Below are 12,355 nucleotides of genomic sequence, written 5' to 3' on the forward strand. Positions count from 1 at the left end.
ATCATGTTATGCTGGCAGTTTCATGTCTGAAATCTAAGCTCTCTGTATATTTCTAAATAGACTCTGCTGATTTTTACTCTCTCAGTGTTACAGTGTCATTGCAACTGTATATTTCCTAACTCTGCTTACATCCAGAAACATAACATAATTCTCAACGCTCCTGCTCCTGCTGAATTTCACATGGGAACGCGCTTCGGGGCAGAGACCCTCCCCCCTTTCGCCAGCCGCTCTCGGGAGCGCACCCCCAGTTTCGGCTGGCGCTTCCTACCCGCGGAAGACTCACGCCAGGCTACCGTCGGCCTTGCTTGGACTGGCCTGACACCGAGACCGCCGACTCCCTTGTTTCCTCCCGCCGCCCGCCCGCCCGCCTGCCCGCCTCTCTCTCTCTCTCTCTCTCTCGCCAGGCTGGCGTGGCCCGCCGGGGTGATCTCGGGTAAGGCGGCGTCCTCGGCTGAACCGGGTTCGGGCGAGGGCGGTCCTGACGCACCGTCGGAGGAGGCGCCTCTCGGGGGCCGCTGCTGCTGCCGGCCGCGGAGAGAGCGAGAGGGAGCGAGCGAGCGAGGCCGGAGCGGGACTTTCCCGCCAACCGAGGCTGGGAGCTGACGGGCGACCGAAAGGGCTAGGCGAGGACCGGGGCGAAGGCCCAGCGGCGTCGCTCGCCTCGACGGGCGCTACCTAGTTCTCCCTCCCAGTTGGGACGAGGTGAGATGGGGAGGGGTGAGTGGGAAGCCCTGGTTGCAGCCCGGGGAGGGGGGCATGAAAGATCCCTGCGCCCCCCTTCCTTAACTCTGCCCCCCCACCCCACTCTGGATACGTTAACGTAGGGGTGGGATAGTAGAGGACGTCTTTCTCCGCAAGGCTTGGGACACGGTGCCCGCCGTGGCTGCCGATTTCGGCAGGCAAGGGGCCTTTGAGCATGTGCAGAGCGCCCTTCCTCCTGGTCACCGAGCGACTAGCCACAATTTGCTGCCCCCCCCTCCCCCGGGATGTGGGGCTTCTCAGATCAAATCAGAACATGTGATGGTTTTGTTGCAGAATTAAGTTCAGGTGCGTCTCCTTTTTTAACACATCGTGCATTTTAGTCATTGTTGTCTTTTAAAATTGTAGTATTATTTTGCTGAAGACGAGGTTTACTGGAGGCAGTTATCCCCCCCCCCCAGGTTATCCCTTGTTGCTTATAATGTGGAGCTGCTGGCACAAAACGTAATGCCTGGTGTCCTCCCACCCACCTGAGCTTTTAAAAAGCATCCTCCCCTTGGAAATTTTGAGCAGCCAGTTCCAGAGTATAGTGTGATTAGAGTTGCATGTTGTGGTAATCATTTGGGCTGAGGAGGCCACTTGTAATGGAGGTGTGCGAGATACACGTGTGTGTGGAGTGTATAGTGGAAGGGTCCTCACAAAAGGATTTACCTGGCTCTGATTTTTGTAGTACTGTACATCTATTTGTGACTGCCCAAGCAACCTTATTGATGTTGTTTTGCACTACCAAATCTTTTGTAAAGATGTTGAAGCATGTGAGCTATTCTAGGAGTGGTTTGCAGCGTGTATCGCCAAGTGAGTTTCCTTGCTCCAGCAGGAATTTGAACTCAGGTCTCCTGAGTCCTCGTTTGACCCTTTATCCATTACACCACGGTGGTAGGAGCAACATGCAGTGCAACAAGTGCGCCTGTGTACAGTGTGCAGCTAAAATCCCCGCCATGGGTCTTGCATTGCGCTCGCTCTCTCTCTCTCTCTCTCTCTCTCTCTCTCTCTCTCTGTGTGTGTGTGTGTGTGTGTGTGTGTGTGTGTGTGTGTGTGTGTGTGTGTGTACACAGCACAATGCAAGACCCATCACACGCACACACAGAGAAGTTAAAACAATAATACATGCAGATCTTTGTAGGAAACTGGCAGCAGTGTAGATGTTCTGCTCTTTCCACATCAGAGACCTAAAACATGGATTTGGTATTTCATCTTTGCTCTAAAATTCCTGGCCTCACCTTTTGTAGGATGTGATTTAGATCAGAATCTCGGGGTGTGCCTTTCCCACTGTTCCCAGTCCAGTGGAAATGTTTTTGTGCTTCCTATTTCTCAGAGCGATAAAAGCTTTTTCAGGGCAGGACGAACGTTTACAGAACGGGTTTCTTGGGAGTTTTATCTGAAGTTTGTTTTAGAGTGCTGCGCGGAGATGAACAAGTCCATGCCCTCAAGTGCTTCAGCAAAAGCTAGCTGGAAAAGGAAGACATTTTCTTCTCTTTTCATTTGCTGTTGCTTCTCTTTCTCTTGCTCTCTTTTTCTCCTGCCAGACACGTTGTACCATAAACAGAATCCTCCTCTCAGTGCCACCCTGACAGGCTGATATGCATGACACAAATCTGGGTGACTTGGCCGTGCTTTCAGCTGTTGAAAGCTATGGATCAAACATCTTTCAGCTGTCCACACAAAAACCTAGAGAGGATGGGGTTAGATGGGTGAGCATCTTGGAAAACTGAAACTTCTGTTCTGGCCAGAAAGCTAGTCTCTTTTCTCTCCCGGGTACCTTTCTTATACTTTTACTAAGCATGAGGGTGTGTGTGTGTAAATGGCTGAGCACTGCCCACCTTTGATTTAGTAAAGAGTGTTTTGTTTTTTCTTCCAGCCTGCCTCCTTCTGCAGGACGGCACATCCCGTCCTGTTCTTGGTCTGGAATGTTCCCGGCAAACAAGGCAACATAACCGGAGGCCTTTGGGGTAGGAGGGAACAGTGGTGGTGGTGGAGTGACCTACTTAACAGCAGTACCTAGAACAGAGAAGGGAGAAAGAAGTGACTCGAGTTCACTGGCTCACACTTGGGAGCCAGGAGGAGATTAAGGCCTCTACTGGGGTCAGGCTGGAGGTGGACTATGACCTGTGAAAATCTACGATAATCCTAACCTGAAACCAACGGAATTAGTAGCACGTCTGCCACATCGATCCCCCTAGTGTGTCTGGTCCATACTCAGAAGAGGGGCTCTGATGCGAAGGGGCTGGGGCAGTGGTTCCCAGCCTGGGGTCCCCAGGTGTTCTTGAACGACAGACAGCTCGCAGAAATCTTGGCCCAGCACAGCTGGTGGAGAAGGGTTCTGGGAGTTTGAGTCCGAGAACATCTGGAGATCCAAGGTTGGGAACCACTGGGATAGGGTTTGGAATTGGAGTGACCTCGTCAAGAAGCTCCTTGGATGACCTTGAGCCTTTCTCTTCCTCAGCATAATTTGTTGGGAAAAGAAGGTGGAGGGGATATGATTATGGAGGAAAGGTAAGATTAAATCAGAAAATCACTTTTTCAAATCCCTCAGCCCTGCTGTGTATGTTAGCTCCACCACCCCGGGGGCATCATGAGCCTATTTTGTATAGGTCATCCTTGGGCAGCTGGGACTTAAGGTGGCAACCTTTGAAGTACAGTACAGTACTCCGTTACTACACCATGTAAGGTTTCATAAATTAACACCAGCACTTTGAATGGGGCCTCTTTCATCATCAGCATCCAGTAGGATGTTTTCAGGATCCATGCAGTATGATCCTGTTATGCTGATCCCAGGCCAGTGTCGAAGATGCACCCTGTTGCATCACTATCAAGGAGAGCCCCATGTAATATGTGTTGCAGTAGTCTATCTGGGCAATTACTGTAACAGAGGACAAACTACCTGGGCAAGAGGGTCGTGATCCAAGAATATCTGCAGCTTGTATACCAGCCAAAACTGGACATAGGCAGGCCTCTCCATCAAAGCCGTTTGGGTCTCCTTATAATCCAGGAGTCCCCCATGCTGTGCAGCCATTCTTTCAGGGGTGGAGTTGACCCCATACTGATGTTACATTTGTACCACCCCTCCCCCATATACAAAGAGTAAGAAATAAAATAAAATATGGTAGTAAAAAAAAGTTGGAGAACAAATTATGACGGTAATCAATTGGTTAGATTTTAAAACTGGCCAGTCACCTCTCATGAGGTATCCAGGTGCAGAGCAGTGTCTAATCGGCTGAAATCCTGCTGCTTCTCTTATGAAAATTCGTAACTTTCAGTCCGTTCCTAACCAGCAAATGAAAAGCCCCTGCCGAGATTTTTGCAGGTGTTGTTTAATGGAGCAATGCTGTTCTCGTTTTATAGTATATACATTTAATCTTTACTCATAACTGTGACAGATTGCACCTTTTATGTTTAATAATTATCTGACTCTCTGTGTCTGTTGCGAGAGAGTAATATATACAAACACCCACCCTTTGCCGCTTGAAGATAACACTGTGGGTCTGATGAAATTGTACTCTGTTCCTGGAAAACCCTAGGCCATAATAGATCTGTTTGTTTTTCAGGGTGTTGCAAGGCTGAGGTTTTTTCTGTGAATTCGTGCCATTTCCTTTCAAAACATTATTGGAATTGGTATTGCTATCAGTCGGCATTAGTTAATCTTTGGCTTTTCTCTAGCAGGGCTCCCAAGCTATCAGAGGGGTAGGGTTTTGAATAGCATACGCATGTAAGCAAATTTAATTTTTCTCGGTGTTTACTTCCCTCAGAGAATGGGAGGGTGGGTGGGGCAATCCCTGGACAAAGTGCAGGGATGGCGTGGGGGAGCGTCCAACCTACCGACTCAGGGGACTGTGGAGTAAAGAACAGGGCGTGAGGGTACCAATTTTCATGTAAACCTGTTTGTGCTTAGAACAAGTCTTCAGGGCGAATTTTGTACCACAGCCAAGGACACTTTGCGTTGCTGTAGAAATAAAGAAATAACGCAGTGCCTTTCTTCAGGTTCAGATGTTTGGGTGTGTCTGTCAGGGTCTGTCTCTCTGCTTTAAAAGTCTACCTTTTCATAGCAGGGTCATCAAAGCTGCCCTGCCAAGCAAGGGACACCCCCCCCCTCAGGGTTCGGGAAGGTTGTACGCAGTCATTGCTGGCCTGAAACATTTTCATGCCTAAAAGTAGAAGTATTAAATATTGCTCCTCCCTTCCTGAGACAACAGCTTCACTCTGTCTGTTGACAGAGCCAGTCCTGTGAAAGATCAACATAGTCCGAGTCATTTAATCGATTGTTAGTGTGCTTTTAGTTGCAGATCGGAGTAGAGACACTCTAGGGCAGTGGTCCTCAACCTTGGGCCTCCAGATGTTTTTGGACTTCAAATCCCAGAAATCCTGGCCAGAAGAGGTGGTGGTGTAGGCTTCTGGGAGTTGTAGTCCAAGAACATCTGGAGGCCCAAGGTTGGGGACCACTGCTCTAGGGCAGCAGTCCCCAACCTTTTTTGGTCCGCGGACCGTTTGGGGTGTGTGTGCTCCATGACTCTTTGCTGGCTTGTTAGGGAGGGTGGGGAGCGAGCAAGCCAGCAAGCAAAGAAGCAAAGCCGTGCATCGGGGTGCTTCCCAGGCTGGCTGCCCCACGGTGTGGGGGGGTGGAGATCTGTGTCTGCGGCCCAGTTCCAGCTAACCCACGGACCGGCACCGGGCCATGGACCGGGGGTTGATGACCCCTGCTCTAGGGTATGCCATCTATACTTAGTTGCTGTCAAATCTATTCTGACTTAAGTTGACCCTTCCCAGGGTTTTCTAGGCAGAAAGTGCTCAGAGATGGTTTACCCTTCCTTTCTTCTTCTGCTGGTGCCCTGGCACTGTGCAGTTGGCCCAAGGCCTCACAGGCTAGCTCTCCTCTAAGGAGGAATTCAACGCCTGATAACTAGCTTAGGAGCCCAAATACTTGACTAGGCTTTGGTATTTTGTACATTGACCGGGGATGTGGTGGGAGCTGTTTGCTGTACTGTCTTTAGACGTTACCATGTCTTGTGACGGCCCCAGCATTCCTATAGCTTTTTAATATGTCCAAAGTGTTGTTATGTGCTGTCAAGTCACCTTTGACATATGGTAACTCTATGAATTTGTGATCTCCAAAATGTCCTGTCCTCAATAGGCCTGCTTAGCTCTTGTAAACTCAATCCTGTGGCTTCCTTTAGAGCAGTGGTCCCCCAACCTTGGGCCTCCAGATGTTCTTGGACTTCAACTCCCAGAAATCCTGGGCAGCAAAGGCAGTGGTGAAGGCTTCTGGGAGTTGTAGTCCAAGAACATCTGGAGGCCCACAGTTGGGGACCACTGCTTTAGAGAGTCAATCCATTTCATATTTGATCTTCCTCATTTCTTGCTGCCTTCCACTTTTCTCAGCGTTATTGTCTTTTCCAGAGAATCTTATTTTCTCATAAGGTCCCCAAAGTAGGACAGCCTCAGTTTCATTATGTTTGCCTCCAGAGATAATTCAGGCTTGACTTGCTCTAGGACCCACTTATTTGTCTTTCTGGCAGTCCAGGGTAGCTAAAAAGCTCTCCTCCAGCACAGTATTTCAAATTAATCAATTTTTCCCCCCGTCAGCTTCCTTTAATGTCCAGCTTTCACTCTCATACATAGCAATTGGGAATACTGTACAATACTGTGGATTATCTTGGCCTTGATTTCCAATGACACATCCTTCCATCTGATGATCTTTTTAAATTGCTTCATGATTGAACCAAAGTATACAAAATCTTTCAATTTCTTTATTACCAACATTAAAATTGTGTAGTTCTTCTGTAGTTATGTTTTTTGTCTTCTTCGTGTTCAACTGCAGTCCTGCTTTGGCACTTCTTTCACTAAGAGCTGTTTTAGGTCATTGCTGCAATATTCTTAGAATATCATGATAAGCCAGACTGATCTCTTTCTCCTCCTAATGCAGATGGTTGGGCTCATGGCTCAAACTATTTTGTAGCTCAGTCTTGCCATCAGGGAGCCGCCTCTGTAAAATATTGCCAACAGAGGTGTGCATATTTGTGTTTTTGGATCACAAACCCACAGACTTTTTCCAGAGTTGTGCTCCAAAATCTGTACCCCTCTAATTACCGGTTAATTTATCCTGCATACGGAGATTCACATTTAAATCTTTGCTTATCAAGGCTCTCCACTGCCTGTCTATGAAGTGATTCATAAATAGCAACCTGTCTCATTACACAACTATCATAAGGGTGAACGGGTTTGGAATCACCAGCTAAAAACAGCTTTAGGGATGACTTATAAATGTTAGGATTCCCCGTGTGGTGTCATGGATAGAGTGACAAACTAGGACTCTGAAGACCTGGGTTCAAATTTCCATTCAGCCATGGAAGTTCACTGGGGGAGTGGAAATGGAAAAACGACTCTTTAAATATCTCACTTACCTTGAAAGCCCTGTCAGGGTCGCTCTGGGTCAGTTTTGACTTGATGGAACACAGCAACAGCAAGACCTGTTAGCATCTGCAACCTCTTTGGTTCTGTCTTGTACATGCGTGGCCATGTTTGTGGAAGGCAGCTTTGTAGCAATGATACCTTTTGCATTCAAGGGTACCAGCAGAAGGCCTGGAATACTGTGGCGTGGTGTGGTTGTACTTGTGCATCATCATCATCATAATTATAATTATAATTATAATAATAATTAGTATTATAGTGTGCTGTCAAGTCAGTTCTGACTTATGGCAACCCTTTCCAGGTTTTCTAGGGAGGGAGTACTCAGAAGTAGTTTCTCACTCTCTTCTTCTGGGGGGCGTCCTGGGACTGTGCAGCTTTGCCCAAAAGGCCATACAAGGCTGGCTTTTCTCCCAGAAGGCACAGTAGGAAGCCAAATTCCCAACCTCTGGTTCTGCAGCCAGGTACTCATCTCACAGAGCTATCCAGCCAGCTGTACCTGCACATAAAGAGCTGGGAATCTGACAATTCTCATAATGTCTTCGTCTTATGAGTCGCATGGCGCAGTGATTAAACTGCAGTACTGCAGTCAAGCCTCTACTGAGTTCTGAGTTCAATCTCAATAGGTTCAGGTACCGTAGCTGGCTCATGGCTGACCAAGCCCTCCATCCTTCTGAGACTGATAAAACTCACTGGGGGGGGGGCAGCAAAGTGTTCGTTGCTCAGTTATGTTATAAATGGCCAGAGAGTGCTCTAGCACTCTGGGGTGGTTCAATAATGTGCCAGCTCCTGCAAAGGCTGGAAAAGGACATGAGCTGCTTTGGTACTAGAGAGCGGAAGTGGCCCTTAATGGACTTCAGCCACATAACATACTAAACCAGAGTGTCGCAGGAACTCCTGGCTACTCAGTTACAGCCAAGCTCTTGGTACCTCCTGCCCAGTTGCTCCTGCCTGCAGTTTTGCTCTATGTATTTTCACCGCGGGTCTTCTGAATGTAGGCAATGTTTCTTCTTCTCGGGTTTGTTTTGCTCCCAGCAAACTGGAGAAGCTAAAAACTAAACAAAAATGCTGAGTTCTTCCCATCTGTGGGGAAAGAGACAAACCAGAGAGAGGAATGTCTACAGCTGATGATATGCTAATCATTTCTAAACATAATGGATTTTGCTAAATATGGCTGCTTCTACTCTAGCTGTGCCCTGGCAAGATGCTTGTTAATGAGCCAGCAAAGGTTCTGCCTACAACAGACCTGGGCAAAGTGCGGCCCGAGGCACTTTGCCCGTACGGCCCAGGAACGGCTCCTGTCCGGCCCGCAGACAGTTTTGAACGTCAAAACCATTTATAGCTTTTTGTCTAAAGTTGATCAGTTGCTTATCTTCAACATTACCGCAAAAAAATTCTTTAGTATTTGTGAAGATTAACAAGTTTAAAATAAAAACAATCTTAACATCACTGTTTCATTTTATATTTAAGTAAAGTTGGTTCGGCCCCCGAACACAGTTCAGATTTTTCATGTGGCCCCCCCTATAGAAATTAATTGCCCACCCCTGGCCTACAAGTACAGTACCTTACCTTATTGTGTTCTCTGACTGCAATCCTTCACTTGGCCACCAGGTGTCAGGCTATGTGTGTACATGTCTTTTTCATTGTCTTTGCAGCTCATCTACAGATGAGCACATTACAGTATATCTGTGAACCAGCTTTTACTGGCGCAGTAACTAGAAATTTTGGTATCTGAGACAAATGGCACTGTTTCGTGCCTCTTCTTCCCTTAAGAGGCCCTCACCAAGAACAAGGAGAAGCAGAATGTGGTGCACCCTGAAATAAAAAGCAAGCTGCATGAATAGGCTAGGAGATGTTGGTAGATTCACCCTATAGATTTTGGCACCATCTAAATTTTGGCCCCTGCCTCGTGTGTAGTAACGTGCTGTCTTTTCTTTCTGCCCTCACAGGCTTTGGGGAAATGGACTTGCCTCTGGAAGACCCTCCAGCCCAGCCTCACCCAGAGATGCCACACACCCCTTCCTGTGGACAGGTCTGTGAGCTGCGCACGGCGGTGTCTTGTTTTGCTGAAGAAACCGTCTCGCTTCTCTCAGCCAATGGGCTGTTGAGTCATTCTGTACTCAGGACGGGAAGCGGCCCAGTAACACACCAAAGGGAGCAAGGGGGACCCTTGGCCACGGCCCGACGCAAGCGGGAGTTCACTCCAGATGAGAAGAAAGATGACGGCTACTGGGACAAAAGGAAGAAGAACAACGAGGCCGCCAAGCGCTCGCGGGAGAAACGGCGGGTCAGCGACCTGGCCTTGGAGGGGCGGGTACTGGCACTGCTGGAGGAGAACGCCCGCCTCAAGGCAGAGCTCCTGGCCCTCAAATTCCGCTTTGGCTTGATTCGGGACCCCACAGAGTCTTCCCGGCCGGTGGTGGCTCTCGCCCCTGCTCCTGAACTCCACCGTCCAACCGGCACACCTCAGCAGTACCCGGTGGCTCCTGACCCTTCACGTTACGCTTGTCCCTTTAGGCCAGAGCCAGCCACCAGCTCTGAGGATTCTGGGTTCTCCACCCCAGGAAGCTCCAATATGGGAAGCCCGGTCTTTTTTGAGGAGCGCGACAGCAGAGCGGAGGAGGGCATCGCTCAGGACAGGCACTGCTTGGTGCCCGACATCCCCAGTGACGGAGCCGACGTGGGCCGAGCTGGCTGTTACGACTCTGGGGAGAACATCAAAGGCCTCCCACACAAGCTGCGCTTCAAAATGGCTGGTGGGTCAGAGGAGATGGTGAGGGAGCCAGCCGGACCGTATCTACCCTCTTCACCCACAGGACCCTGGAGAGGGCCGGCCGTGCGGGAGGAGCAGAGGAACATGGGAGCCTCTGTGGGGGTGATGGCCTTTGAGAGCTGCTGTGAAATGGAGGCCCCCGGAGCCCAGCTGCCAGCCCCCCAAGGGTCATCGTACCAGACAGAAAACAGCACCCTGCGAAGCCAGCTTGCCTCTCTTTCTGCGGAAGTGGCTCAGCTCAAAAAGCTTTTCTCTGAACAGATCCTGATCAAGATGAACTGAACTAGAGAACGGGGGAAGAAAAATCTAAAGGAGGCTGGCAATCATGGAGATTATTATCCTCTCTCTCTTCCCCTGCAGTGGTCAGAGCCCACTTTGTTTATACTGGTAGCAAATTTGACTCTGTAGGGTCACTTTTTGTGCTGTTTGCCCACCTTTAGCACCCCTACCTGTCACCATAATGACCCTGGCCCAGTAGCTTTCAGATGTTCTTCCTTCAGGGACCCGCCTTTTGTGTGTGTGTGTATGTGTGTGAACTCCTCTGTCAAAGAAACCCCTGTGCATTTCAGAGTTTTTTTGGGGGGCAGTGAGGGCAGGTAGGGGCAAGGCATTTATGCCATACAATTAGTTTGTATGGGCCTGAATCTTACCAACACTTCGTAGGGGAAGATGGGTTGTGGGCACTCTAGTCTGCCATCGCTCCAAGATGTTTTGTGGCCTGAGGCAAAGGACAAGAGGGCGCCTGCCTCCAACCTCCATTCCACTGAATAGGAATGCCAGTAAAAGAGGAATAGGACTGACCTGGATGCTAGACCTCAGGGTAGAGTGTAGGGTGGGTCATGTAGTACACATACAGCCCTAGCCTCCTTCAGTGGGGAACAGTTGGAGGCAGCTGTTGTTTTCCCCTGCCTCCAGAACCTGCCATCTGAGGCAGTTGCTCCATTTTGCCTAACATGAGGGCTGGCCCTGGCCATCGCTGATCTGATAAGCTTCTAAGGATCCCCAGACTAGTTCTTGGAAAACTAACAACCTATGTCAGCTTAAGAGAGAGAGAGAGAGATGCCAGTACTGCTCAGTCATCTCTTCCCACTGAGTTTAACTAGCCCAAGCTTCCTTGTACTGGTCAATGAAGAAGGTCATATCCTTCTGGTTCCTGTAACTCTCTTTCCTCACTTAATTTCCCGTTCTGTTAGGTTGAAAGGCATTAGGTGAGTGAGCAGATACTTGCCAATGTTAAAACCAGGACTGAATAATATTTTTGGATTACAACCTCTCAAAACCCTTCAGCCAACCTGGCCAATCTGGGGAAAAAGGCCCAAAATCAAGAGTATAGTTTCTAAGCTCTGACCTCTCTCTGTAACAGACAGTCTAACCCACTGGAAAGGTAGGCAAGAAGGGGGGGGGGATGAATAACTGGGGTGGAAGAAAGATACAGATCTGGTTATCACAGTTTTCATGTCCTCACTGCTCCTTTCACTGCCTTCTCAGCTTGACCAGCGCTTCATCTCTGTAGCCCAATGAGACTTGCCTGGAAGCCTGACAATCCTTCCTGAAAATGCTATGTAGTGGAGGAAAACCACTTTGCACATGATTCAGAGAACTCTCTCTTCTTTATTAGTATTTGATATGTTCCACTGTGGAATCTTAGCATCAAAATATTTAGCAGGATTTCTTTTTTAATTGGTTAATCATGTACTTTTTAAATTGATAACGTCACTGATTTTAAATAAAAATTGTTTGTTGCTATAGCTTTTGTTATGGATTACTTTTTCAGACAAATGACAATTATTTAATAAACAAAAGTTAACTACCCATTATTGGAAAGAAAGACCATAATGTTTTCCCCCGTTACATTAACATATCAGAATGAAATCAAACCTTGTGAAATAAACAGTTAACGTCCTGTAAATTCACAGCTTCACTTATTCCTTTTTGTCTTGTCAGTTCATCAGCTTGATCAATGTGCTTCAATTTTACAGTCCTAAAAAAACATTTAGAATTGGATATAGGAAGGCTTCATAGCTCCCGTTCATTTTAAAAAGGTTTGTAGAAGAATACTTCCTAATGTATTGGGCTGATCTGTAGCAGCAGAGAATGGAAATAGGAGTACATAGATGACACCATTTCTGATTCGGTAAGGATGCCATTATTATTATATTTCCATATGTTATCTTGAAATCCCTTCTAAGGGGTATGTGTGGAGTAACCTGGCATCTAGAGGCTGTAGACTGTCTCATTCCCTGTTTGGGTTATTTTCTGCATTCAGAAAATATTCATGGAGGACTCATTTATGGAGGTTTGTGAGACTCTGATTCCCTCACTTACCAAGTGAAGTACCAAGGAAGTCATTCTGCGACACGTGCAAAGCAAGTTTTCATTATAAGATGGATCCCAGCTTGGAATTCCTGCCTTGGAGCCAAAGCA

The 12,355-nt window shown here is 48.0% G+C and overlaps 1 protein-coding gene across 2 annotated transcripts; it reads left to right on the top strand.

The window, feature by feature from the left end:
* Positions 1-436: 436 nt before the first annotated feature.
* Positions 437-11,840, top strand: LOC110081767 (uncharacterized). 2 transcript variants are annotated; one of them, XM_020798757.3, is made up of 2 exons: positions 437-702; positions 9,108-11,840. In XM_020798757.3, exon 2 carries the CDS (start codon positions 9,119-9,121, stop codon positions 10,211-10,213), a length of 1,095 nt encoding a protein of 364 aa, XP_020654416.3. In that variant the 5' UTR covers positions 437-702; positions 9,108-9,118; the 3' UTR covers positions 10,214-11,840. The 2 variants fall into 2 exon arrangements, with proteins under 2 accessions (XP_020654416.3, XP_072847631.2); XM_072991530.2 differs by lacking the exon at positions 437-702 and adding an exon at positions 3,021-3,252.
* The last annotated feature ends 515 nt before the right edge of the window (positions 11,841-12,355 follow it).

The sequence above is a fragment of the Pogona vitticeps genome, chromosome 2, assembly GCF_051106095.1.
Source record: "Pogona vitticeps strain Pit_001003342236 chromosome 2, PviZW2.1, whole genome shotgun sequence".
Classification (NCBI taxonomy): domain Eukaryota; kingdom Metazoa; phylum Chordata; class Lepidosauria; order Squamata; family Agamidae; genus Pogona; species Pogona vitticeps.

What these genes read in the sequence shown, in the direction of transcription:
- LOC110081767 (XM_020798757.3), top strand. Translation starts at nt 9,119, where the DNA reads ATGGACTTGCCTCTGGAAGACCCTCCAGCCCAGCCTCACCCAGAGATG.